The sequence below is a fragment of the Triticum urartu genome, chromosome 7A, assembly GCF_056163025.1.
Source record: "Triticum urartu cultivar PI428250 chromosome 7A, HENAU_Tu73, whole genome shotgun sequence".
NCBI lineage: Eukaryota > Viridiplantae > Streptophyta > Magnoliopsida > Poales > Poaceae > Triticum > Triticum urartu.
This window is the reverse complement of record NC_141879.1, coordinates 49,840,224-49,867,089: the sequence shown is the minus strand read 5'-3', so window position 1 is coordinate 49,867,089 and position 26,866 is coordinate 49,840,224. Positions and strand designations below refer to the sequence as shown.

The following is a 26,866-nucleotide window of genomic DNA, read 5'->3' as shown; positions in this document are numbered from 1 at the left end:
TGCTTTATGTAGGATAGGAATTTTTCATCACATGATGTAATTGTTCCTTTGGCAACACAAACTGGGCCCACTTGTTTACACCAACTATTTCGCCCAGCACATTAGTAGTATCTGTTGAAATGCCATACTAAGTAAGCTTCCATAGCATGCCTAATGCACAATCAACAACAATGAGCACTGATCTTCTATGCCGATAGCGCGCTCTCCCTCCATAGGATCTCGTGTTGAGATCCATACCTGAACTATTTCATTTAGGTTTGAGTAATTATATTTCATGCATTAGGGAATGCTACCCCCTTTCCTATAGCTTGCATGCTAAAGATCCCCCTCGACCAGCAGCATTTGCATCTACTCCTAGATCACAGAACGGTAACTTATTTCTTATTCAAAAAAACGAAAACAGTGTGCAATACATTTCATTTTACCTCAAGGCGCACACGCTACAAAACTAATATTACAGACTCATACACCATCTCGCAACAAGACTAAGACAAAATTTCCTCAAACCATGGACAGGCTACAAAGTACAAGCGCAATTCGTTGTTGATTTTCCCAGCCTAGTTCTTCACGAAGGTGCTTAGCACATCAAAGTAGTTGGGGAAGGTCTTGCGGGTGCACCCGGGGTCCCTGATGGTGACTGGTACCTCGGCACAGGCCGCCAGGGAGAAGGCCATCGCCATCCGGTGGTCGTCGTAGGTGTCGATCGCCGTGACGTTCAGCTTCTCCGGTGGCGTGATGATGCAGTAGTCCAGGCCTTCCTCCACCGTTGCTCCCAGCTACATGGCACAGGACACAGGACAGATAAGATAAAAGCATCTGGGGTGCAACAGGAGGCTGAGATATAAGAACAGGAGACACGTGTATAATTACCTTCGTCAGCTCGGTCCGGATCGCGACCATTCTTTCAGTTTCCTTCACTCTCCAGGAGGCAACTACAGAAGAGAATGAACAAGTGTCAGGACATAACATGGTGAATTCGAGTCCTTTATCCCCTCCCTGATGCTACAGAGTAATCGCGACGCGCATGGTAGATTGCTAGGCACTGGTAGAAAAAGGGCCTGTTGTCAGATGGGCCTCCACGTGGCCTGTGCGCGGAGCCCAGGCAGGAGACCCTTTGGTCCCGGTTGGTGGCACCAACCGGGACCAATAGGCATCCATGCGTCAGCATTTATGTGGTTGGAGTTTTTGTTTTTTTAAGGGAGGGGGGGTTTGGGGGTTTTAGGGGTTAATTTAGGTGTTTCATATATTGTGTTAGCTAGCTATAATTAATAGAGAGAAGTGTCCTCTCTTATGTCCGTGCTTGGTCGACGCTACGTACTATACATACGTATAGAGAGGACTAGACACGCTAGCTAGCTAGTAAGCAAATGAAGGAAACAGAAGATCGTCATGAACATATATGCATACAGAGAGAAGTGATATCGACCACCTCTCCTTCTCCGAGAGATTGGTCGAACAACAAGTTCTCGTATATCTATCCGACACTACCGGCTACATATATACAATAATTATCTCTTACAAATATAATCATACGGACTCAGGGTCCACATAGTATTCTTCGTCTTCAGGGATCACGTGGTCAAGAAAGAATGCCGCCAATTCCTCTTGAATTGCTCGCATGCGAGCTGGTGCTAGGAGTTCATCCCGCTTCCGAAACATCTAATTTAAAGAAGGGGGTCAATACATATATATATATATGAATGAATGAAACTCAACACAAATGATGGTAATAAAATAAAATTGTGAATGTTGTTATTTACGTACTTCATATTGTTCGTCAGTGTAGCCCCGCTCACAGGTCGTGTGGCGGATGGACTCGCAAACGTAGTATCCACAGAAATCATTTCCTTGTTCCTGCCACAACCACTTTACAAGAAATAGAGGTCAATCAAACTGATAAGCAAGAATGTCAAATGGTATTGATGAAACTAGCGCTTGAATGACTAGTAGATGCGCGGAACATGCTACTATAGTACTTACTTTCGGGTGTCTAAATTGCAGCTCCTTCGGCAGTCCCGGAGCTTTTCTGGTGAATTTTCTTCAAACCCTGCCGGACAAAGAAAACAATTACTTGATATATCAGGAAATGAACAAAGTTACTGATATGGTGGATAATGATCGATTTAACTTACTTCGCGAGTATTTGAGTCATGTCTGCATAGTCCTGGGGATCTTTTTGTCTTGAGTCTAAGACGGTTACTAGTCCCTGCTCAAGCTTAATCTCTAGGAGAATATAGTGGAAACTGCACACGCATGCATAACTCATCAATTACATTACTATAACCTTGACTAATATATAAGGGAAACCGAATACGCACAAGACAGTAACACTCACTTGAAGTTGTAAGGAAAAAGTATTATATCTTTGTTTTCATTTATTACCAACGATCGTAGCAAGTTGGCCTCGGTAGCTGCGGCATGAAATTTAACCTGAGTTGCATCTATGAGATATGTGTTAATGAACCCAATATCACCGACTTGTCTTTTCTTCAATTCGGCGATCTTCAATCTGCATAATATAGTGAGGATGATTATAAATACATGCAATGAAAGAGCTGAGCTATATAGAGAGACTTAATGACAGAAGTAGTACTACTTACAGATAGTAGCAGGCGACCGTTGTTTTATCGAGGGCCAATTGATTGAAAAACTGATAGAACTCCTCAAATGAAACAGGCAACAGTTCAATTCCAACGAGGTCATGCTCCTTTTTTACTTTCACATACAAAGTACTTCTCCCCCCAGAGTCTCTGCAGATTTTCAAGTACCAATCATGCAATCTTCGCATCATCGTTGATAGAGATCTTTCATCTTTGACGAGAGGCTTCCTGTACTCGTATCTTTGTATCTGCACCTCCATGGGTTCATAATGTACATCGCCGGGCAGGTAATCTGCAAGATTGCTATAACCGGGCACCATCCTCGGAAAATTAGCGACGTTGTGGCTAGGCACCTTGAGCGAGGGGCACGATTGCTTCGCTTGTTCGCCGAGCTGGGCAATTTGTTTCCCAGCTCGTCGTTCTTTCAGCCTTTGATCACTGACAGTACTTCCTGACCGCTCCGCTTCGGCAAATTCCCTTCCAATAATGCGCTCATAGTTTCCTTTCGGCGAAGACTTGGGTGGTTTTGTCAGGGCAGCCAGAGTGTACTTCGCTTTCACCGGATCTACCTTCTCCTCCGGAAGTGGATGTCTCTTTGCTTTCAACCCTTGAAACCAGTCATCCACTTCGGTTCGTGCGATCTCGGCGTTCTCGTCCGGGGTCCTCTCGTATGGTAACTTCTCTGGAGTCTTCAGAGAAGGACCGATCTGTATGTCCTCCCGCCTCTGGCTGTACTGCTAGACGCCGGCCGAGCAGACGGAGCGGTTGTCTTCTTTACTTGCTTACGAGGCGGAGGAGAAGGACTACGACGCGCCGGAGCAGCCGGAGCGGCGACAGGTCTCTTCCGCCCTTGCTGACGAGGCGGAGAAGGAGGAGGTTGGCTGCTCGGGCGCGTCGGCGCAGGCGGAGAAGGAGGCGGAGTGCCGCCACGCGCTGGAGAAGGAGCCGGTCGAGTGCCCTGATCGTCACTCGCCGGAGAAGGAGGCGGTGGAGGAGGCGGAGTGCCCTGACTCGCCGGAGGAGGAGGCGGTGGAGGAGGCGGAGTGCCCTGACTTGCCGGAGGAGGAGGAGAAGGCAGAGGCGTCCAGTTCGGAAGGTTGATGAGTTCCTTCCGCCATAGGCATAGAGTCTTCAGAGCAGACCCCAGCCTAGTCTCCCCTTCACCGGTAGGGTGGTCAAGCTGGAGGTCCTCAAATCCCTCCGTTATTTCATCCACCATCACCCTAGCATATCCTTCTGGAATCGGCCGGCAGTGAAAAGTTGCGTCGGGTTCAGTAGGATAAACAGAGCCAACAGCCGCCTTGACCTTCAAATTCATCCATTGCGTCATAAGGTGGAAATTTTGAGACTCCGTGATAGCATCCACGGGATAGCTGGCAGGAGCCGTCAAGGCATGCTCCGGCTGAAGCAGCTCGGTGGAAGCCACGCTGCTTCTCCGCTGAGATGGCGGGGTAGCTTCGGGGGAAGCTTCGGCAATACGTTTGCTGCGATTTGATTCTCGTTCCTCTATCGCTTGTACCCTTGCTTGCAGCGCCTGCATTTGGGTCTGCTGCACTTTTTTCCTCCTCTCATGGGATTTGTAACCGCCTGCGTCCGGAAACCCAACCTTCCACGGAACGGAGCCTGGCGTGCCTCGTTTCCGTCCAGGGTGCTCAGGATTCCCGAGGGCCATTGTGAGCTCGTCATTCTCTCTGTCTGGAAAGAACGTCCCTTGCTGCGCTGCTTCGATATAGTGCTGAAGCTTCCTGACTGGTATGTCCATTTGATCGTTCGTCCAAATGCACTTCCCTGTTACAGGGTCCAAGGTTCCGCCAGCCCCGAAGAACCAAGTCCGGAAACGGTTTGGCCAGTTAATTATCTCTGGTTCGATCCCTTTATCAACCAGATCATTCTCAGTCTTGGCCCACTTAGGCCGGGCTACGAGGTAGCCACCTGACCCTGTGCGATGGTGATGCTTCTTCTTCGCAGCATTTTGCTTGTTTGTCGCCGACATCTTCTTACTCTTTTCCGATGTCTTGTGGGCCACAAATGCGGGCCAGTGATCTCTGATCTTCTCATATCTGCCCTTGAATTCTGGTGTCTCATTATTTTCGACAAACTTATTCAGCTCTTTCTTCCACCTCCTGAATAGTTCTGCCATCCTCTTAAGAGTAAAAGACTTGATTAATTGCTCTTTAACTGGCTTCTCTGGATTATCCTCTGGCGGTAGGGTGAAATTTGACTTCAGCTCAGTCCAAAGATCATTTTTCTGCATATCATTGACATAAGACACCTCAGGGTCTTCTGTAGCCGGCTTAAACCATTGCTGGATGCTGATCGGGATCTTGTCCCTAACCAAAACCCTGCACTGAGAAACAAATGCGCTCTTTGTCCGGAGGAGTTCAATCAGTTGGCCATCGAGCGCGATTGCTATGATCTCAAACTTTTCATCCGAGCTCAACTTTTTCTTCGGGCCTCGCCTCTTTACCGAAGTTGTGCTCGATCCGGAGGGCAAGAAAAAACAACAAAGACTTAATTAATATGTGTACATACCAAAACAATGAATGCATCAATTAGCTAGTCAGCAGAAGCTTAACTAATATATATACCTGGCCGGACTCGGTTCGGTCACCGGAGACGTCATCACGGTCTCCTTCTTGCACCGGCATTGGGTCACCGGAGCCGTCCTCACGGTCTCCTTCTTGCACCGGCATTAGGTCACCGGAGCCATCATAATCAGCTGCTTCCAAACCATCGGTCTCGTTGAGAAACAACGAGCAGATGGCATCACTTCCTCGTGTGATTATGTCCCCCAACAACTCTTCTTGTACTTCGTCTCGGGCGGTGTCCATAGTTTCTACAAATATTGACAACATGGCAATCATTATTCAAACATGACAGATGGATATATTAGTGGCAAAAACGTAGAACTAATATTAATTAGTGGCCTCGACGCTGCTTCTCTAGGGTTTGGGGTGGCCTCGATGCTGCTTCTCTAGGGTTTGGGGTGGCCTCGACGCTGCTTCTCTAGGGTTTGGGGTGGCCTCCACAACGCTTCAAGGATAAAAAAAGAAGAGGAAGAAGAAAAAAAGAGGAGAAGTCTTCTCCTCTTTTTTTCATCTTCTTCCTCTTTTTTTTATCGGGAACGAGGGTCGTCGAGGGTCATCGAGCGATAGAGGAAACCCTAAATAGCAAGTATCATGGGTGTGAGATACATGTGGCCGTCGGTGTCGGACACTACATCCACGTCCCACAAGTGACGTGGGCGTTGAAGCCCGCGCCACTTGTGGGACGTGGATGTGAATTCTCCTCTCTTTTTTCTTCTTCTTCTCTTCTTCTCTTTTTTTTTCTTCTTCCTCTTTATTTTATCGGAAACGAGGGTCGTCGAGGGTCAGGGTCGCCGAACGGTAGAGGAAACCCTAAATAGAAAGTATCGTCGATGTGAGATACATGTGGCCGTCGGTGTCGGACACTACATCCATGTCCCACAAGTGACGTGGGCGTCGAAGCCCGCGCCACTTGTGGGACGTGGATGTAGTGTCCGACACCGACGGTACATGTATCTCACACCGGCGATACTTTCTGTTTAGGGTTTCTCCTCTACCGCTCAGCGACCCTCGACGACCCTCGTTCCCGATAAAATAAAGAGGAAGAAGAAGAAGAAAAAGAGGAGAAGAAAGAATAGAGGAGAAGAACTCCTCTATTCTTTCTTCTCCTCTTTTTTTTCCTCTTCCTCTTCTTTTTTTATCCTCTTCTTCTCATGTTCAAGAGGATCGCCGAGGGGTCGGGAGGTTGCCTAGTGTCAAATAATTCAACAAAACCATGTCTTCATTATTAGGCGAAAGTAACAGGTGCATGATAGTACGAAGCTCTCCAAAGTTATTTTGGAACGGAGTCCCAGATAAGATAATTCGCTTTTTGGTACAAAGTTCAGCAAGAGCCTTCCAAATATCGTTATTTGGAAGGCCTTTGCTGAAATTCATACAAAAAGGCAAATTATCCTATCCGGGACACCATTCCAAAATAACTTTGGAGGACTTCGTCATGCCCTGGTTACTTCCGGCTAATGATGAAGCCATGGATTTCTTCAATACTTTGACACTAGGAAACCTCTCTCGACCCCTCGGCGATCCTCGACCCCTCGAACCCTCCACGACCCTGGACCCCTCGACCCCTCGAACCCTCGACGACCCTAGGCCCCCTCTCGACCCCCTCATGTTGAAGTTATCGGGTAGGGGGTATATCGACAACGACATACCCAATACATGCATACATACATACATATCACATGCATCCATACATATATGAACAAAATTAATATCAACTAATTAACAACCTAAATTAAAAAACTAATACATATAGGAAGAAGAAGAAAAAAGAAGAGAAGAAAGAATAGAGGAGAAGACTTTCTCTTCTTCCTCTCCTCTTCTTCTCCCTCTTCTTCTCCCTCTTCTTCCCCTTCTTCCCTCGACCCCCTAAACTAGTTCTCAACCCTCGACCCCCTAAACTAGTTCTCGACCCCCCCTCATGTCGAAGTTATCAGGGAAGGGGTATATCGACCCCCCCCCCTCATGTCGAAGTTATCGGGGAGGGTTATATCGACCCCCCTCCTGTCGAAGTTAACGGGGAGGGGGTATATCGACAATGACATGCATACATGGAAAAAAATGCTATCCATCTATACATACATAGCCACATACATATATACATGGAAATAATTCTATGAAAAAAAATATGAACAAAAAAATGCTATGAACAAAAAAAAATACACATAAACAAAAAAAAATACATATATGAACAAAAAATGCTCTGAACAAAAAAAATAATACACATATATGAACATCTATACATACATATAGCCACATACATATATACATTATATATACGTACAAAAAATGAAAAAAATGATAAACAGGTGGCGGTGGCTCACAACAGCGAGGTTGACTGGCGAGGGCGACGGCGAGGGCGGCGAGGGCGTCGGCGGGGGCGGCGAGGGCGTCGGCGAGGGCGGCGGCGAGGGCGGCGGATGGCTCGGGGAGGAGGGCGGCGAGGGCGGCACGGGCTCTGGGAGGAGGGCTCGGGGACGAGGTGAGATCGGGGGCGGCGCGGGCTTGGGCACGACGGCGAGCTCGAGGGGCGGCGTGAGCTCGAGGGGCAGCGCGGGCTTGGGGACGACGGCGAGCTCGAGGGGCGGCGCGAGCTCCGGGGCGGCGCGGGCTCGAGGGCGGCGAGGGCTCGGGGGCGGTGCGGGCTCGAGGAGCGGGCGGCGGTGGCGACGAGGAGCGGGCGGTGACGGCGACGGCGACCTCGGGGCGGCGACGGCGAGCACGGGCAGCCTGGCGGCGTCATCGGGGCGGGATCGAAGAAACTGAATCAAAATTTTCATAAGTGTGGCTTATATAAACGGAGCATTGGTCACGGTTCGTGGCACAAACCGTGACCAATGCCCCCCTTTAGTCCCGGTTGGTGCCACCAACCGAGACCAAAGGCCTCTTTTCAGCAGCCCAAAGGGCGGGAAGCGGCGGCCTTTGGTCTCGGTTGGTGGCACCAACCGGGACTAAAGGGGGGCATTGGTCACGGTTTGTGCCACGAACCGTGACCAATGGCCCCCTTTGGTCCCGGTTGGTGCCACCAACCGGGACCAAAGGCCTTGTGCGGCTGCTGCGTCGAAAGTTTAGTCCCACCTCGCTAGTTGAGAGGGGTGCGCAGTGGTTTATAAGCCCCACTGCCGCACCCCTCTCGAGCTCCTCTCCATTGCAGGCTTACGGGCCTAATTGTCACTGCTATGCCTGTGGGCCTACTGGGCCTCCTGCGGGCCTGAATCCTGGCCCTTGGATGGGTTTCTAGTCGTATTCAGGCCGTGGGGGCCCAGTAGGTGGCATTTTTTTGTTTTTTTGTTGCTTTATTTTTTTTTGTTTTTTGCTTTATTTTTTAATTCTTTATGCTTTTAGTTTTAGAAAAATTATAAACTTTTTGTTAATGCCATTAGTTTTCAAATTTGAAAACACTTTTTTTGTTTTTTGTTTTCTTTGTTGCTTTATTTATTTTATTTTGTTTCTACTTACAACAAAATACTTATTGTTGCTATTTTTTTCCAGTTTTTTGTTTTGTTTTCTGCATTATTTATTTTCTTTTGTTTTTTGTTTTATTTTTTTATTCTTTTTGCTTTTAGTTTTAGAAAAATTATAAACTTTCTGTTAGTGCCATTAGTTTTCAAATTTGAAAACACTTTTTTTAGCTTTTTTGTTTTCTTTGTTGCTTTATTTATTTTATTTTGTGATTAACTTTACTATAAAAATAGTTTTTTCTTGTTTTTTTGATTTGTTTTTTGCATTATTTATTTTCTTTTGTTTTTTTGCTTTAATTTTTAATTCTGTTTGCTTTTTGGTTAGCAAAATTATAAACTTTCTGTTAGTGCCATTAGTTTTAGAAAAATTATAAACTTTCTGTTAGTGCCATTAGTTTTCAAATTTGAATAGTTAAATTTTGAATTCTTTGAAAATTGTTTGAATCACAAGTTTGTGATTAACTTACTAAAAATGAGAATAGATGCACTTATAGAGAAAATTCAACCTAAATTCCTAGTAAATTTCTATGAATTTCAGAGAAATTCACTATGAATTTAGGTTAAACTTTTCTCTATTAAGGCATCTATTTTCACTTTGAGAAGAGCTCAACAAGGCAGAGAGGGAAGGACTTATAAACCGGTGTGAGCCCCCTTCGGTTGGCGAGGTGGGACTAAACTCTGCTCGCAACAAGGACCAACCCTTTAGTCCCGGTTTGTGGCACAAACCGGGACTAATGGTCATGGGCCAGGGGCGAGGAGTAAAATTATAAATTTTTTGTTAGTGCCATTAGTTTTAGAAAGTTGAAAGTTGGCATGGGGCAGGGACTAATGGTCATGGTATTACGAGGGCCGAATCATAGACAGGACGAGGGCCGACGGGGGCGGATACCAAAACCATTGCACTATATAAGATGCAATAATAAAAGTAAGAAAATAATACAAGTATCTATGTAAACATACAAGTAAGAATAGTTTTCCTTTCAGAAAGAAGATAAAACAAGAGGCTCACCACGGTGGTGCCGGCGATGAGCTCGACGCGGGTGATCGACGGCGGTGAAGACGGGGACGGGGCGTGACGGACCACTAAACCTAGACAAATATTATGGAAAATGGAGCTTGGAGGTCGAGCTTGGAGAGGAGAAAGCTTAAGTAGTGTGGCTCGGGCATTTCATCGAACACCTTGTGTGCATAGGAGGTGAGCTAGAGCACCACCAAGCCCTCTCCCCTCCGGCCAGAGAAAAACAGAGCACTGAGGTGCTCTGCTCGCGAGCGAGGGGTATATATAGGCACCTCATTGGTCCTGGTTGATGACATGAGCCGGGACTGAAGGGGAGCCTTTGGTCCCGGTTCAAGCCACCAACCGGGACCAATGGTGGTGGGCCAGGAACGAGGCCCATTGGTCCCGGTTCATCCCACCAACCGGGACCAAAAGGTTCAGATGAACCGGGACCAATGGCCCACGTGGCCCGGCCGGCCCCCTGGGCTCACGAACCGGGACCAATGCCCACATTGGTCCCGGTTCTGGACTGAACCGGGACTAATGGGCTGACCCGGCCTGGAACAAAGCCCTATTTTCTACTAATGAGGTATGGAAGGCCATAGAAAGTTTACCATCTCTGATAGCAGTTGGACCATCGGCAAAGAGAGCAACAACAGCAAGAGTCATGGCCACGTCAGGCATTTTGTTCATGTTGACATCGACAGCCTTTAAGTGTTTCCTTCCAAAGGGCTGACGCGGTGGGCCAGTAACAGTTACACTAGTGTCAGTCCATGTAACCTTAGCTCCCATCATTTCAAGTACCTCAGCGAATTTCACATCACCCTGCAATATTACACATCGTTAGGGAGGAGAATGACAGCACATGGAAGCCACTTACAGAATACAGCAGTTTGAGAGATTCAGCTACGAATATCCACTTAAAGCATGTTTGGTTGAAAATGGTATACATTCAATAATGTAATATGTCAAGTATGCTCAACCAAAAGGGTAAAATTGGATAGTAGAATTTTACCTGCAAACTGGTGGTGCCGCAACCTTCAACAGTCACAGTCCCTCCGGTGATGGCAGCACCAGCCAAGAAATAGCTCGCACTTGAGGCATCACCTTCAACATAGGCATTTCCAGGGGACCTGTCGATTCCAGAGAATGGATGGCTCGTTTACGAAATAGTTACTGCAATTTTTATGAAGTTCGAACTAACAGTTTCCAAGTACATAATTAAGAGTATGTTCAGTAAAAGCATGGATTTGTATCCTGATGGGCCATATGGCAGCAAGGGCATAAGATAAGAAGGGCCAAAAGAAGCAAAATCAAGAATCATCTGCATAGATGCTCATTGCCAAACAACTGCTGATATTCTCTATTTTCAGTCCAATTTTAAGATGGATGATACTTCTGGTGTGATCAAGTCTATGTCCAGAAAACAGAACTGTGCAATGCATTGTAGGTAGCAGGGTCTTCAGAGCTACTGAGCAGTCGACAGATTTTGTACAATATTACTCCCTCTATTTTTATATACAAGACCACAATAAAAATTACAATATACAACTATACAAGGCCACAAACACTAATCGAGACAAAATTAATGGTGTTTGCCTCGTACTAGCAAAGAAGGACATTCATTATCCCTTGCATGCATGTGAGTGTGAGAAGGTTGTCTTGTATGCGACCTCATTAATCAACCAAAAGGAGTGAGAGCATTGGCTTGTTGTAGGTGGGACAGAAAAATATGCATTAATAAACACGACAAACAAGGAGACAACCTAGCTTGCAATATTGACTTAAGCACACATTTACTTTTGCTTTGGTACCTGTAATATGTGTTTGTGGCCTTGTATACAAAAATGAAGGGGTATCTCCTAGTTTATCAATAATTCAAATGGGGTGTGTCTATAAATATTTGGGTAGACTGAAAATTAGAATCATTTCTTAGTACTCCACTATTAGAAGAAGTAGAACAATGTATAACTTGTATTTTTGTCCGAAAATATTGTGTAGAACCATGGTCTACCCAAACCTATGCTCGGTACCGCTCATTTCCTGATACTTATTATGGGGATTTGTGCATGGCGGGTAAGATAAACTATGGCAAAAACCATTAAGAAAAGATTAAGAGGTCTATAGTTCTAAGTAAACCTACTGGATGCCTACGCCATATGTAATAAAATAAGCATGTTGCTTTGGATGTGGCGAATGTTGTCTCACACCAACACTGTTCATATTATTTTATTTCCTTTGTTATGTATGCCAGATATGGTCCCACGACTTGCTCATGCAATGCCCTGTGCGTCTCATGCTCCACATTTTAGTGATTTCCCGTATAGAACAAGAGTAGATGAGGCTAGTTTGTTTTAATTTTTTTGTTGCATGGTGGATGTAGTTGGGGTCTGATTCTGTTGTATGCTTTACTTATAAGCTGTGAAACTTAACCACGTATGTGGATGCGGCGTACCTTTTTTAAGATGAGCAGTGCCTAGCATAGCTTTACACTGTGTCAGTATATACTTGCATTTTCAAACATTTTTTAGGCTGTAAAACCTTATTGAGCATTTCAAATTGTTCTGTGCAGTCTTTATAGATATAAAAGAATGTATGCGGTGTGTCGGTACAGATTTACAACAGTAGATACCCTTGAAGAAAAATTATTCTTTGTATGAAGTGAAATACTGGAGAGCTTGAGCGTCTGTTTTAGATTTTAATTTATTAGAAATGTCAGGACTCCGTTTCATATAAAATGTCAGGACAGAACTCTGATTTTCATGAGATCTTTTAAAAATGTGCTACAGTGCTTAGGGGCGTGTGCCAGCCCATCTCGTTTGAAATAAAAATGACACTGTGCAGGCCTACTACAACATTGATAAGTATACCATGGTTAACGGGGCTTTAGAAAGGTTAGAGCTAACTAATAAATTTGAATTCAACCAGGGAACATATCCACATGTAAAGCAGTAGTGCATCGTACGGCGCCCAACATGGGTTCAGCCGGACCATGGTTCTGAAACACTCCCCTCTATTTTTGTCCTCCCTTAATGTAGAATCTGTCCCCCCAACTATCAGAATGCTCCGCGGTCATGCCAAAACGCTCCATCAGTTTCAATGTCATTTCAATGTAAGGAACGGAGATCAGTTTATCAATAATTTCAATCTCGACATCCCCAAGAGCCAAAGGAGCAGCCATCGGTAAGGAACTCAAGTATTGACTGCTGATGGAACCAGAGAGCTTAACCTGTGAAAATATTCCATCTTTAGCGCCAATCTCTGATAGATCACGCAATACTCACATGCTGAAATTATTCAATGTTGATTGGTTCTTAAAATTTTGTGCGTGGTGTGAGATAGCATTGCATCGTACTAGCCATGATAATAATTTCTCAATGCAAGAACGTATAGAAGAATCTGAGGCACGGATGCGCCGAGAGCAAGAACGTCAGTCTTCCTTTGAAGAAGATGATCTTCCTCTTTTGAATTATATGAATAACATAAATGAATCCTCACTTGCATTAAGTTTATGAGTGAAGAGGTACACTTTCCCTCTGCTCCGATCAAAAGAAAATAATTTGATTTGTTTCCCACTCCCTCGAGGGAATTCATACATTTGATGAGGACCCTACAATGGTACAATAGTAAGGATGGCAATTTTATCCATGGATATGGATACCCATGGATATCCAACCCGAATGGATAGGGTTTGGATATGCTTTTGCGCCCATGGACAGCGCCAAACCCGACCCGATTACTCATGGATAGGGTATGGACATAATCTTGTACCCATGGATATATCCAAACCCGGCCCGATCCGTCTGACTTCATGAGCAATATTCTGCTACCCCTACCCCATAGTCACATGTCCCACTATAATTTTATCTTTTATCTAAAACATCCAAAAGAAATTACACAATCCCCACTCCAACGCACCTTCTCATCCTAGTATCTACACTAATTAAATGACTTGTCGTTGAGAATCAGTGCCATCTCCTTGAGTTACTCCTCTCATAGCCCTAGAGGTGGCCGCCGCTGCCAGCCGCTACCCCCACGTAAGGTGGATCACTGCAGCAGCCACAACTGGCCTGCGACAACCTAGCTCCATATCTCCTTGACCCCTCTGTCTTTGCTTTTCCACACACGCATTGATGCATGGCCGCAGCAGTGGGACAAATGCAAGGGCTATGACTACACGGCAGGGAGTGAGCACGCCAATGCAGAGTGCACATTGTGCAATGAGTTATGTCTTATGTATAGGTCTTGAGAGGACCTGAAGGATATCCAATGGGTATGGATATCCATCGGATTTGGACATGGTCACAATTTTTCGCCCATGGATTTTTTCATGGATATGGATATGGATTTAATATTGCTCAACCCGGTCCAAACCCGACCCATCTCCATCCTTATACAACACATCAATCCATTCAAATCAATGAAACCATATTAGGGTGATTTCTCCTCGTGATTGGAGTAAACCATTGGGGTGACTTTGTGTGTTGGTGCCGTCCACGGAAGCCATGCTATGTGGTTTCCCAACGTACCGGATTTTGTAGCATGTTTGATGACCGATGATTTAGCCGCGGAGGCGTGCACCCAGTGAGAGTTTGTGAGCCGATGAATCTATGATTTACAACGCATAAAGGTGAAGATCGCAAATGAAATCTCACTGGAGAAGCGTAACCCATGTGCTAAAATAGTACTGAAAGCACACAAAAGAAATGCAATGCGGTGGGCCAATGTGGCACCTTCGTGTCATCATACCTCAACTAATAAATAGCAGTATCTCCCATGCCTCTCTGACTCCAATTCTAGTTTCCTCTAGCAACGATGGGCGGAGATCAACCTCTCTCATGCCTCTCAGTTTCAGTTCCAGTTTCCTCTAGCAACTGAGAGATCGTCCATATATCTGGATAGTGGAAAGCATCTGTTCTGAATTGTGTAGGCTTGAAAGGCACCAGGAACGATTTTATGGTGATGAGGCAGAGTCAGTTAACCAATTTCCTTCTCTCACCTCACCTGGTAGAGGAGATGGCGGTCGTCCCGAACAGGAAGATACCTTTGCGGGCCAGCAATCGCGAGAGGCAAATACAATCCCCACGGGATGGAGAAGTGACACTCTCTGACCCAAGATATGCACATCCCGACATGGGACCGAGATTCTGCGATTTCGAGCATGAAATCTCAAAGTCATTGACGGCCTGTGTACGGGATTTGGGTTTGACGGGGAGGGCACGGGGACAAAATTAGCTTGCAGAGATGGACTTTTTGCAAACTGTGCGTGCAGAGCATCCCACCCGAATCTGGACCATCAATCTACCATCTTATGGTACAGATCCATTTTTTCTATTTTTGCATCACAGGCTCAGATTCTATAGTACTTGCTCCCCAACCCAACGACACCGCACATCCATCTTCTATGCCGGTGGCATGCTCTCCCACCGTCGGATCTCACGTTGAGATCCGTACCTGAATTGTTTCATTTAGGCTCGGTATTACCTTTCAAGCATTCAGTTGTGTGCGAGGGGATGCTTCCTCCTTTCCTATACTACTAGCTTGCATGCCCAAGATCCTCCGCGAGCAGCAGCATGACATCTAGATCATAATTTATTTCTTATTCAAAAAACGAATACAGTGTGCAATACATTTCATTTTACCTCGCGCACTACAAAACTAATATTACAGACTCATACACCATCTCGCGAGAAGACGAAAAAGACAAAAATTCCAGACCATGGACAGGCTACAAAAGTACAAGCGCAATTCGCCATAGATTCTCCAATCTAGTTCTTGACGAAGGTGCTTAGCACGTCGAAGTAGTTGGGGAAGGTCTTTCGGGTGCATCCAGGGTCCCTGATGGTGACTGGCACCTCAGCACAGGCCGCCAGGGAGAAGGCCATCGCCATCCGGTGGTCATCGTAGGTGTCGATCGCCGTGATGTTCAGCTTCTCCGGCGGCGTGATGATGCAGTAGTCCGGGCCTTCCTCCACCGTTGCTCCCAGCTATAGGGCACAGGACACAGGAGAGGTAAGCACATGGGGTGCAACAGGAGGCTGAGATATAAGAACAAGAGACATGTGTATTATTACCTTCGTCAGCTCGGTCCGGATCGCGACCATTCTTTCAGTTTCCTTCACTCTCCAGGAGGCAACTGCAGAAGAGTGATTCCAAAACAAGTGTCAGGACCAAAACATGTAAAACAAAATCAACAGCAACACATAACAGGGTGATTTCAAGTCCTTTGTCCTCTCCCTGATGCTAACAGAGTAATCGCTACGCACATGATAGGTATGGGAGGCCATAGAAAGTATACCATCTCTGATAGCGGTTGGACCATCGGCAAACAGGGCAACAACGGCTAGAGTCATCGCGACATCTGGCATTTTGTTCATGTTGACATCAACAGCTTTTAGGTGTTTCCTTCCAAATGGCTGACGCGGTGGGCCAGTAACAGTTACACTAGTGTCAGTCCATGTGACCTTTGCTCCCATCATTTCAAGTACCTCAGCAAATTTCACATCACCCTGCAAGATTAACCTTAGTAAGGGAGAATGACAGCATAAGACAGTATGCTCAACCAAAAGGGTGAAAATGGATAGTACAATTTTACCTGCAAACTGGTGGTGCCGCAACCTTCGACAGTCACAGTCCCTCCGGTGATGGCAGCACCAGCCAAGAAATAGCTCGCACTTGAGGCATCACCTTCGACATAGGCATTTCCAGGGGACCTGTCGATTCCAGAATAATGGATGGCTCGTTTAGGAAATGGTTACTGCAACTTTTATGAAGTTTGGACTAACAGTTTCCGAGTACATAAGAGGAGTATGTTCAGTAAAAGCGTAGATGTGACATATAGCAGCAAGGGCATAACTTAGAAAGGGCCAAAAGAAGCAAAATCAAGAATCATCTGCATAGATGCTCATCGCAAAATATTCTCTATTTTCATTCCATTTTTAAGATGGATTATACTTCTGGTGTGATCAAGTCTATGTACCAGAAAACGTAACTGTACAATTCATTGTAAGCAGTGGGGCCGATTGCCTAGGCAGTAGGCACTGGTTTCATAGTACAGTGCACCTTCATAGCTATTGAGCAATCAATAGTTTTAGTAAAACATTTATTTCCTAGTTTACCCATAATTCAATGGGGTTGCGTCTATAAATATTTGGCAAACTGAAAACTGATATCTTTCATTAGTACTCCACTATTAGAAGAAATGAAACAATTAAAAGTTTATTAGAAGAAGTAGGAAAATGTAGAACTTGCTTGTATTTTTGTCCTCCCTTAATGTAGAATCTGTCCCAACTATCAGAATGCTCCGCAGTCACACCAAAACGCTCCATCAATTTCAATGTCATTTCAACATAAGGAACGGAGATCAGTTTATCAATGATTTCAATCTCGACATCCTCAAGAGCCAAAGGAGCAGCCATCAGCAAGGAACTCAGGTATTGACTGCTAATGGAACCAGAGAGCTTAACCTGTGAAATTATTCAATCTTTAGCACCAAGCTATCATAGATCATGCAATACTCACATATTGAAATTATTAAATGTTGATTGGTTCTTAAAATTTATTGCGCGGTCTAAGGTTGCATTACATCGTACTAGCCATAATAATAACTTCTCTGACAGAGAACAGAAGTGTGCACAAAGTAGATAACATGCAAGTTGATGAGTAGCTAACCTTGCCACCAGGTAGACCTCCTTTGCCGTTGATACGGACAGGTGGGCAGTTTGTGCCAAGGAAACAATCGACATCTGCGCCGAGTTGTTGCAAACCTACAACTAAGTCACCAATAGGTCGCTCCCTCATTCTTGGTACGCCATCAAGCACATAACTGAAGTTTTTTTTTAATAAAAGAAACGATCAGTCTCCAAACATACCCATGGATCTCATACTTATTTCCACTAGGATAAAGAAAACATACGTTGCATTTCCACCAGCAGCTACTACAGCTGCCGTCAGTGGCCGCATTGCAGTTCCAGCATTACCCAAGAAGAGCTTTACTTCCTCTTTGGCGTCCTTTTCGACTGGGAACCTGCCGCCACAGCCAACAACCACAGCTCTTTTTGCAACTTTATCTGCTTCCACGGAGAGTCCAAGGGCTTCCAGGGCCTCAAGCATGTAGTGGACATCCTCACTGTTCAACAGGTTATCCACCACCGTTGTTCCCTAATGACCAGAAACAAGCTACGGATCAGCTGGAGATGACAGTGAAGTAAACCAGCTCCAATTTCTCATCTTACTATAAATAAGTAAGAGAACAGGACATGCTGCAATATTGCTTTCTGATCAGTGGAAACATATAAAGCCTGGAGGATCCTAGATTTAGTACCTATATAGCTCATGAAAACTAATGCCACGAATAGCAATTCAACGATTTCTCGTGTAAAATAGTATCGGCTTTTGTGGTCACACCGTCTCACAAAATGTGAATAGACCTTAGGTTGCATCATTTTAAATGCAGATACATGAATAAGAGTTCATAACAGCATTACAACATGCTACTTTTCATAAAGGAGCCATCAGAACAATTTGGTAGCCTAAATTAGAGGAGGGTCTCCTGGTCATTCTGATGCATCGATATCTTGATCCAAATACAAGCTACACAATACAATGATCTGGTAAGCAAACGCATGAATTGGCTACCAAACAACCTGCCCTCGTTAACCTATGGTCGGATCGACTGGAGTTAAAATCCCCATGATCTCGCGAGCACCTAGCTAGCATGGCAGGGTGCGTCAGCTAAACCCCCTAGAATCCCATCTCTGCACCCAATTCGCATCACCCAAAGGAAGAGCGGGAGGAGGGGGGAGTCACCTCGGAGAGGGCGGAGAGGAGGAGGATCCGGTTGGAGAGCGACTTGGAGCCGGGCAGCTGCACGGCGCCGGAGATCTCGCGGATGGGCTGCAGCACGACCTCCTCGGCGCCCGCGGGCGCCGCGGGGGCCGCCACGGACGTCGCGCGCGCCGCCGCGCCGCGGGGCCCCCACAGCCGCACCGCCCCGCGGTGGGCCGCGCGGGCCGCCGGCATCCGCAGCCGGCGCGGGTGGGCCGGGGCGGCGGCGGCGGCGCGGTCGAGCGACACCGCGCTGGAGGACGCGGACGCGGCCACGGTCGCCGCGGCAGCCATCGCCATTGCCTGTGCCGCCGCGGTTGGTGGGACTGGAGGAGGGCGTCTGGTGGGATTGGGCGGGCGGGCGGGCGGGTTGGTGGGCTGGAGACGGGGGGAGGGACGAAGGTAGGAAGGAAGAGAGAAATAGGGGGGAGGTCGGGGCGAGGTGGTGGTAAGTGAGGACGGGGCAACGCCACCAACCCCTACACACGTTGCAGTTTCATTCGCAAATCTTTAACATATGACCGTCTTAGTCGTACTGCCATGGGCTATACCGATATACCGTGCACTCAACATACTTTGTTAAAAGAGTCAATTACACCACAGGTGTCTAAACTTGACACAAAAAGTCAGTTTAGTGCTAAAACTTGTGGCATACGTTGATCTGGTTACAAAACTTGGCTTGATCGTTCATATACGGTCAGAATCGCGTTTGGATACGAATAGAGGGCTGACTGGGATCGCCAGCGTGGCGACGGGCCCATTGTCAGTGGCTGCAAGGCACGGCAGAGGCGTATGGCCTGGGTGTTTGCAGAAAACCACCTGGAAGCTTTATTTTTGTCACAAAAAACCCCACGACCTGAATTCTGTCTGTCCAAAATCGCTAACCCGCGATCCCCAATTCCATAGCAGAGTGGCGGCTCTTCCCTTGGTTCATCAGAGCGGCTGCACGCCGGCGGCGGCGTCGCCATAGCAGCGGCCCCGCGGCCTAGCGGCGCGGCGGCGGCGGCTCCACAGCGGCGCAGCGGCCCCGCGGCCCAGCGGCGGTGGCGGCGGCGGTTAGCTCACGCATTTCTTCTTCCTGTACCCCTCTCTCACACCTCTGACAGTTCTTCTCTCTCAAGCATCAGGTCGTGTACTGGGGCAAGCATCAGGTAATTAAATCCCTCTCCCCTACTCTTACATCACTGGTTGTTGTTTTGTCATGACCAAATTAATGTGCGTATGTACTTAATAGTTTGCAATGTGTGCCTTTGCAGGATGCTAGGACATGTGGTTATTTCAATTGGATTGACAGGCCATGGGAGGGAAGGGAATGGACTATCATTGCTGAACTTGCTAACAAGAATGAGGTGCTGGAGAAGAAGATAATGCAGAAAGATGGTCAGATTGAAGCTGAGAAGGAGAAATGCGGACTGGAGAAGAAGATGATTGGAAGAATGCACAAAGATCAGTTACAATCTAGTTAGAGATAGGATGATTATGCTTGCTGTGTTCATGTACTTTGGGTTAGTTGCAATCATGTTTGCTATGGCCGGCAAGAAGTGATGTTGTCATTTCGGTGTAGTAGGTCATTGGCGGTGTTGAAAATTTGTATCGACTCTTTGCTAAATTTCAGAGTATTTTGTGGCTTGTGCTTTAGAATTCCATATTACCTTTTGACGAATCAGTATTTGTGCTTTAGAATCATACAACTAAAACAGAGGAAAATAATTTGTGTATGCAATTTTTGTTAGTATGAATTTAGAGAAAAGCATAAGCATCAGTTTATTCTGCAGTTGTATATGCAGTTTTGACATCAAAATATCAAAAAGTGCAGTTTTTGTTAGTAACACAGTAAAAAAACAGCAGTTTTTGACAGGACAATTTCAAACTTCATAGCAGCAGAGCATCGTTAGTACTGCATTTTTTCTTAAAGAGAGCAGTGAAACACATGTTCAGATCCTTACATTACAACATAAAAAGGGAAATTAGTCTTATGGCATGTCTTATGACAAAAATTCATACATAAACTTGCACTTGTATCTAGTTCACTCATGAACTAAGTCCTTGGCATTGTGACCTATAAGCTTTGGAAATCACCGGTCCAGTCTTCTTCTGGTGCATTTTGTGTCACTGGCTCCTCTTCTGCTTGCACATAAGAACTCTCCAAATTTGGTCCAAACATAAGGTTCCAAAACCCAACACCTGGTCCAGTATATGCTTCCCCTGCTCCTGTTTCAGCTGCTTGGTTGCTTGAATGTTGTACATATCCTCCGTCTGCTCCGCCAGCTAATCCCCTACCTCCCCTGCCTCCCCTGTTGTGTGCTCCTCCAGAACCTCTTCCTCCCCTGCCTACTGCTCCTACAGATCCTCTTCCTACCCTGCCAGCTGCTCCACCAGCTCCAGCAACTCTTCTCTTTCTTCCTCTTGAAGCTACAGCTGCTTGGTTGCTCGACTGTGGTACATCTTCTGGTATGTCTTCAGTGATTCCTCTTCTTCTAACCCTGCCTCTTGACATAGCAGTTGTAACCCTGGGAGGGGGTATGTCATTTCTTGCTTGTGCAACAAATGTAGATTCTGGAAGAGGTACATGATCCATGCTTGGTTTGTATGCTCCCCTCTCCTGAGTGGACCAAAATGCACAATTAGACAAAAATTTAGAAACCAAAAAAATTAGCATGGTCAACAGAAGGTTACCGTTTGCTGCATGAGATAAACCATGGACCCTGGGGTTTGACTTGGATCCATGTGTGCATGTACTGTGTGTGGCATAATGTTCTAAAGAAAGCATAAACAACTTGTCAGTATATGTTGCCAAGTGTATATGAGCAGTAAATTGAGTTGGTCAACATGTTACATCTTACAGAAATGATTGTAGGATCATCATACTCCTCTTCTTCATCATATGCAACATTTGTAGGTTGCGGTGCATCTCTGTTGGTCTCCTCCCACTTCTTATGTCCTTTCTTGTTGTGATCTGCACTTCCACAAATAGAGCAGTGCATGGTTACACCATGCTTTGTCAGCTTCTTCCCTCCTTCTTTCATTAACTTCTCTTCTGGATCTTTCTTTCTGTTCCTCCTTGGTCTGCCCATTACTTTAGTGTACACAGGTGGATGTACATCAATGCCATGCATCTTAGTCCAATGTTCTTGGTCCCTCACAGGTTTTACATTAAAAGCATAAGCCTTTTTGTATGTCCCTACTGAATAGCACTCATGCACCAGGCTTGCATGATCAATTCTCTCATTTCTAGCACAAGCAATAGCATGGTGACATGGGATGCCAGACAGGTCCCATCTCTTGCAGTCACAGGTTTCCATTTCCAAGTCCACTATGTAGGAGTGGTTCATTGAAACAACCTTGAAAACTTTCTGACCAGCTCCAAAGACCATGCAGTTTGCAGCCCAATCAGTGTACTTGTCCAACTTTTTCTGAATTTTTGGGCACAATCTCATACTCCATTTCCTATCTTGTGCAACTTCCTTCTGCTTGCTGTACAACCTTGCTGTGATCTTGCTATTTATGTTGTCCACCATGGAGAAAATAAGAAGTTCTCTGGATGGCAAAATCCAGCTGTCATTTCAAATGAAAACTTGTTAGTTCATTCCATTTAACACTTTAGTGCATTTAACAGTTCAGAAAAGCACAACCAATAAATGTGTACCTATTAAATACTTCAGACATATTATTGAGCAGGATGTCACACTTTGGAAAAGGATTAAAAAAAGCTTTAATCCATGTTCTTGGTGGCCATTTCTCAACCCATTCGTATGCACGCACACTGTCTGCCTTCATCTTATCCATTGCTTTTTTATATGTTGGATTGTTAGTGGCTCTTGCAATAGCCCATAGATTATTCTTTAGTTGTTCCCCCTTGTGAAGCTTATGGAAATTCTGATACATATGCCTGACACAAAATCTGTGTTCAGCATCTGGCCACACCTTTGCAACTGCAGCTATAAGACCCTGGAGAACACATAAACAATGCAAGTACCCATTAAATCTAACTACACTATATTATAGCAAGCAATAAGGTAAAAATATAAGTTGTTGCACATACCTTTTGCTTATCACTCATTATTGTGTATGGAGAGGTGTTGCATATGTTGAGGTCATCCTTTAGGCTAGCCAAAAACCACTCCCAGCTGCTAGTGGACTCCACTTCCACAATCCCAAATGCTAGGGGGAAAATACAATCATTGGGGTCAATGCCCACTGCTGTCAGTAAATTCCCTTTGTACCTGGTCTTAATGTGACATCCATCTACAAATATTATTGGCCCACATCCCATCAACTAGCCTCTCTTGCATGCATCCAATGACCAGTACAAAGTTGAGAAATGTTCTTTTGTCTCCTTGGTCTTTTCATCAAAGATCTCCTTTGTGCAAAGGTAGAACTTGTTCTTGCAGGGTTTGTTTGTCTCAACTCCTCTCCATAATCCCATAGCATCTTATACTGGTCATCATCCTCACCTCTGATCTGCTTTACTGATGCTCTTCTAGCTCTTCCCAATTTGCTCCTGCTTGGAATTAGATTGTACTCTTGTTGAACCTTCTCCTCAAATTTCTACAATGGCATCTTCTCATTGCCCCTGAACTCGTCTCTGAATTTCTTGGTTAAAAATGGAGCAGTCAGACCCTTGAGCTTCCATTTCTTAGGGCATGTGTGCTCATCAAAGTACTTCTTGATCACAAAGCTATTTTTCCTGTTGTCCATCCCTGCTTTCAAGTACCATGGGCAATCATCAATGCATACTGCTTCTACTATAGTTGATGTGTTTCTGGTCTTTTTGATTGGAACCCTATTTCTGATGCTATAGGAGGTAATAGCATGCATGAGCTCCTCAACAGTACCAAACACCATACCTAATCTGAATACAGGGGCATTCAAATCAGTTTCTGGATTAAAAGCCTTGAAGTTGTACTTGAGCTTGTCCCTCTCTTCTTTGGATAACATTATGGTTGGATCATCTAGAGCATCCTCGGCTAGCTCTGTTTCATAGTCACATGTGTAAACCTTCTCTCTGTGATCATCCACCTCTTTGTCAACATGTTCCTCAAACAGATCATCATCCCCATCCATAATATCATAGTCACTGTCATAGAATTCCTCATCTGTGTCTGAACCTGCTGCACCATTTTCATCTTCTTCCTCCATTTCTTCAGAAGCACATCCTAAAGATGTTGCTTTAGTAAGCAATCTTCTTGCTCTCCTTTTAGTTGAGTTACTTCTCACTTCAGCTGAGCTAGCTTGTTCTTTGCCCTTGCCATCTTTTGTTGGGGTTATGACCTTTGGCAACTCGGGCAGTCCATCAACTGTAACATCATCTCTAAGAAGGCTGCTCGGTGTCTCTCCATGGTCTATGAGCAGCAACAGATTCTTGTGGACTGTACTAGCTGCTATCATTGCAAGGCTATCAGCATCACAACTCATCTCTCTTATTCCTTCTTTAACTGTCCTACCAGGCTGACACCAGTATACAACATGCTGCCCTATTTCTCTGTCATAGCCCAGTTGCTTCACAAAGTCTTCAATCCACAGTATGGACCAAGTGTCAGAGTCACAGTGATCAAACCAATCAACTTCATAGTCAATGTAGCTTCTGTTGTTGTCAGCTCCATAGAAAAATCCTTTGTGATGAATTTCAACCGTGAACCGCCCATCAAAATCACCTACAATGCAGAGAATGCAAAAACATTCAGTAAAATATACACATCTTCAATTAATTATGCTTATAACAGCTAACATGTTCACTTCATAGTGCCAAAAACAGCATGCAACTGCAATTTAGTGCAAAGAAAAAAAGCAGGGATCTATAGTTCTCACAACCAAAATAAATTCAGTTGAGAATGCACATCTTCATTTAACACTAATGTCAAATTCCATTACGATTCTGTCATGTCCAGTCACAAATAATGGAACTAACTAATGGATTTGTAGTTAACACTGCTTACTGCTTAAAATTCCTAACTTTCAAATATCTACTGTTGTCCAAACATTCAGTTATCAATTGTCAAACATTCAGTTAGCAAGTGTCAAAAATTCAGTTACGTACAATTTCATCAGAAATAGAAGCTGCTGTACCACATCCAATGGTTTCACTGGAGCAAACATGTTCTAATAATCTTATACACGGGGGGTTAGTTATTCAGAGAATCTGAATATTTTAGATCATGAAAACAGAGCCCTTTTGGACCCGGGAGAAATCCTATACACAGCCCACATACGGATGAATGCAAAGGGGACTTCTTACGTCAGTGCATCTAGCAAGCATCCACTGACGAAATCAAGACCAATCTAAAGATTTTCACCGATTCAAGCACATTGACTAAAACCCTAACATAAACAGGGGAGAAAGGGTGGCGGATAGAGAGAGAGAGATAGAGGGCATGCTCACCATACACAGGGGCTGGTTCCCCGGGATCTCGCCGACGGGGCTCCATCGTCATCGACGCCGCCGATCAATGCCGTCGCCCCGATCGACGTCGCCGTCGCCTGCAAACGATCAAGAGGAGAGACACAAGAGGAGAGCACGAGGCGAGGGAGTCGACGAGGGAGGGTTTTGGTAAACTAATTCAGCCATATGCGGAGCCACATAACTAACAGGCCAAACCTCTCCCGCCTGTGCACGGGCTTTTTCGTGACAAAAAATAAAGCTTTCAGGGGGTTTTCTGCAAACACCCAGGCCAGACGCCTCTGCCCGCGCCTTGCAGCCACTGACAATGGGCCCGTCGCCACGCTGGCGATCCCAGTCAGCCCTCTATTTGTATCCAAACGTGATTCTGACCGTATATGAACGATCAAGCCAAGTTTTGTAACCAGATCAACGTATGCCACAAGCTTCAGCACTATACTGACTTTTTGTGCCAAGTTTAGTCACCTGTGGTGTAATTGACTCTTGTTAAAAGAACATTTTTTTGAATACGCACGAGCGTGCGTATTATCTTATATCCATATCTACAAGTAAAGCAGGACGCATTTCTCCGTTGAAAAGATTTTTTTTTCTTTTCTATTCAAGGAGGTATTAAATTTTTGTGTCGTTCAGGTTTTAGAGTTTTACAGAAAAGGAATATCAAACGGAGTCCAATTGACGTGCCAATTTTTGATGATTTTTTATGAACCAAAAGAAGACCCCGGAGTAAAAGAGTTGGGCTAGGAGAGTCCCGGGGCGTCCACGAGGGTGGGGGCGCGCCCACCCCCCCGGGCGTGTGGTCCTGCCTCATGGACGCTTCGGGCACCTCCTTGACGTGAAACCGACGCCAAAAATTCATATAAATACAGAAACCTCGGAAAATTAACCTAGATCGGGAGTTCCGCCACCAGAAGCCTCCGTAGCCACCGAAAACCAATCTAGGCCCTCTCTGGCACCCTGCCGGAGGGGGTCGTCATCACCGGAGGGCATGGAGGAGGATCCCGGAGGGACCATCATCACCATGAAGGTCAAGGACCAGAGGGAGAACCTCTCCCCATCTAGGGGGAGGCCATGGAGGAGGAAGCACAAGGGGGAGAACCTCTCCTCCTCTCTCTCGGTGGCACCGGAGTGCCATCAGGAGGGGAATCATCGTCGCGGTGATCGTCTTCATCAACATCACCATCATCATCATCACCCTCATCTCTTTTACGCGGTCCACTCTCCCGCACCCCGCTGTAATCCCTACTTGAACATGGTGCTTTATGCCACATATTATGATCCAATGATGTGTTGCCATCCTATGATGTTTTGAGTAGATATCTTTTGTCTTTGGGTTGATTGATGATCTAGACTGGTATGAGTTGTATGTTTTACTTTGATGCTGTCCTATGGTGCCCTCCGTGTCGCGCAAGCGTGAGAGGTTCCGCTGTAGGGTGTTGCAATACGTTCATGATTCGCTTATAGTGGGTTAGTGAGTGACTGAAACACAAACCCGAGTAAGGGGGTTGTTGCGTATGGGAATAAAGAGGACTTGATGCTTTAATGCTATGGTTGGGTTTTACCTTAATGATCTTTAGTAGTTGCGGATGCTTGCTAGAGTTCCAATCATAAGTGCATATGATCCAAGTAGATAAAGTATGTTAGCTTATGCCTCTCCCTCATATGAAACTGCAATAGTGATTACCGGTCTTGTTAACGATTGCCTAGGACAATTCCGCACACCGATCCACCATTATTCCACACTCGTTATTTATAATATTTAGTAATATATTATAACTTCATGATAACAGCACCTACTTTTATATTTTAGCTCTCCGATATCATACAAAGATATCATCTTCATACCCACTACCTAGTTTTGTTTCTCGTTGCTAGTTGGAAGCAAACGTTCGGTGTACGTAGAGTCGTATCAGTGGCAGATAGGGCTTGAGAGAATATTGATCTTACCTTTAGCTCCTTGTGGGTTCGACACTCCATACTTATCACGTCCACCTTTGGAAATT

General features: G+C 45.5%; 4 protein-coding genes across 4 annotated transcripts; all 4 read right to left on the bottom strand.

The window, feature by feature from the left end:
* Positions 1–469: 469 nt before the first annotated feature.
* On the bottom strand, positions 470–14,770 carry LOC125520104 (3-phosphoshikimate 1-carboxyvinyltransferase 2-like). The gene is made up of 7 exons (XM_087531784.1): positions 14,643–14,770; positions 14,475–14,560; positions 12,659–12,904; positions 10,659–10,780; positions 10,258–10,468; positions 871–932; positions 470–776 (listed from the first exon to the last, which is right to left on the bottom strand). The coding sequence occupies exons 1-7, from the start codon at positions 14,768–14,770 to the stop codon at positions 558–560; spliced, it is 1,074 nt and encodes a 357-aa protein (XP_087387910.1). The 3' UTR covers positions 470–557.
* A 447-nt stretch (positions 14,771–15,217) lies between these two features.
* LOC125520103 (3-phosphoshikimate 1-carboxyvinyltransferase 2) lies at positions 15,218–18,784 on the bottom strand. The gene is made up of 8 exons (XM_048684926.2): positions 18,452–18,784; positions 17,559–17,803; positions 17,315–17,468; positions 16,895–17,109; positions 16,239–16,356; positions 15,942–16,152; positions 15,718–15,779; positions 15,218–15,630 (listed from the first exon to the last, which is right to left on the bottom strand). Exons 1-8 carry the CDS (start codon positions 18,767–18,769, stop codon positions 15,412–15,414), a joined length of 1,542 nt encoding a protein of 513 aa, XP_048540883.1. The 5' UTR covers positions 18,770–18,784; the 3' UTR covers positions 15,218–15,411.
* A 1,744-nt stretch (positions 18,785–20,528) lies between these two features.
* LOC147957595 (uncharacterized) lies at positions 20,529–22,742 on the bottom strand. The gene is made up of 6 exons (XM_087531783.1): positions 22,512–22,742; positions 22,116–22,417; positions 21,313–22,024; positions 21,146–21,226; positions 20,846–21,071; positions 20,529–20,800 (listed from the first exon to the last, which is right to left on the bottom strand). Exons 1-6 carry the CDS (start codon positions 22,740–22,742, stop codon positions 20,529–20,531), a joined length of 1,824 nt encoding a protein of 607 aa, XP_087387909.1.
* Positions 22,743–23,017: 275 nt separating this feature from the next.
* LOC147957594 (uncharacterized) lies at positions 23,018–24,894 on the bottom strand. The gene is made up of 2 exons (XM_087531782.1): positions 24,849–24,894; positions 23,018–24,123 (listed from the first exon to the last, which is right to left on the bottom strand). The coding sequence occupies exons 1-2, from the start codon at positions 24,892–24,894 to the stop codon at positions 23,018–23,020; spliced, it is 1,152 nt and encodes a 383-aa protein (XP_087387908.1).
* Between the last annotated feature and the right edge of the window lie 1,972 nt (positions 24,895–26,866).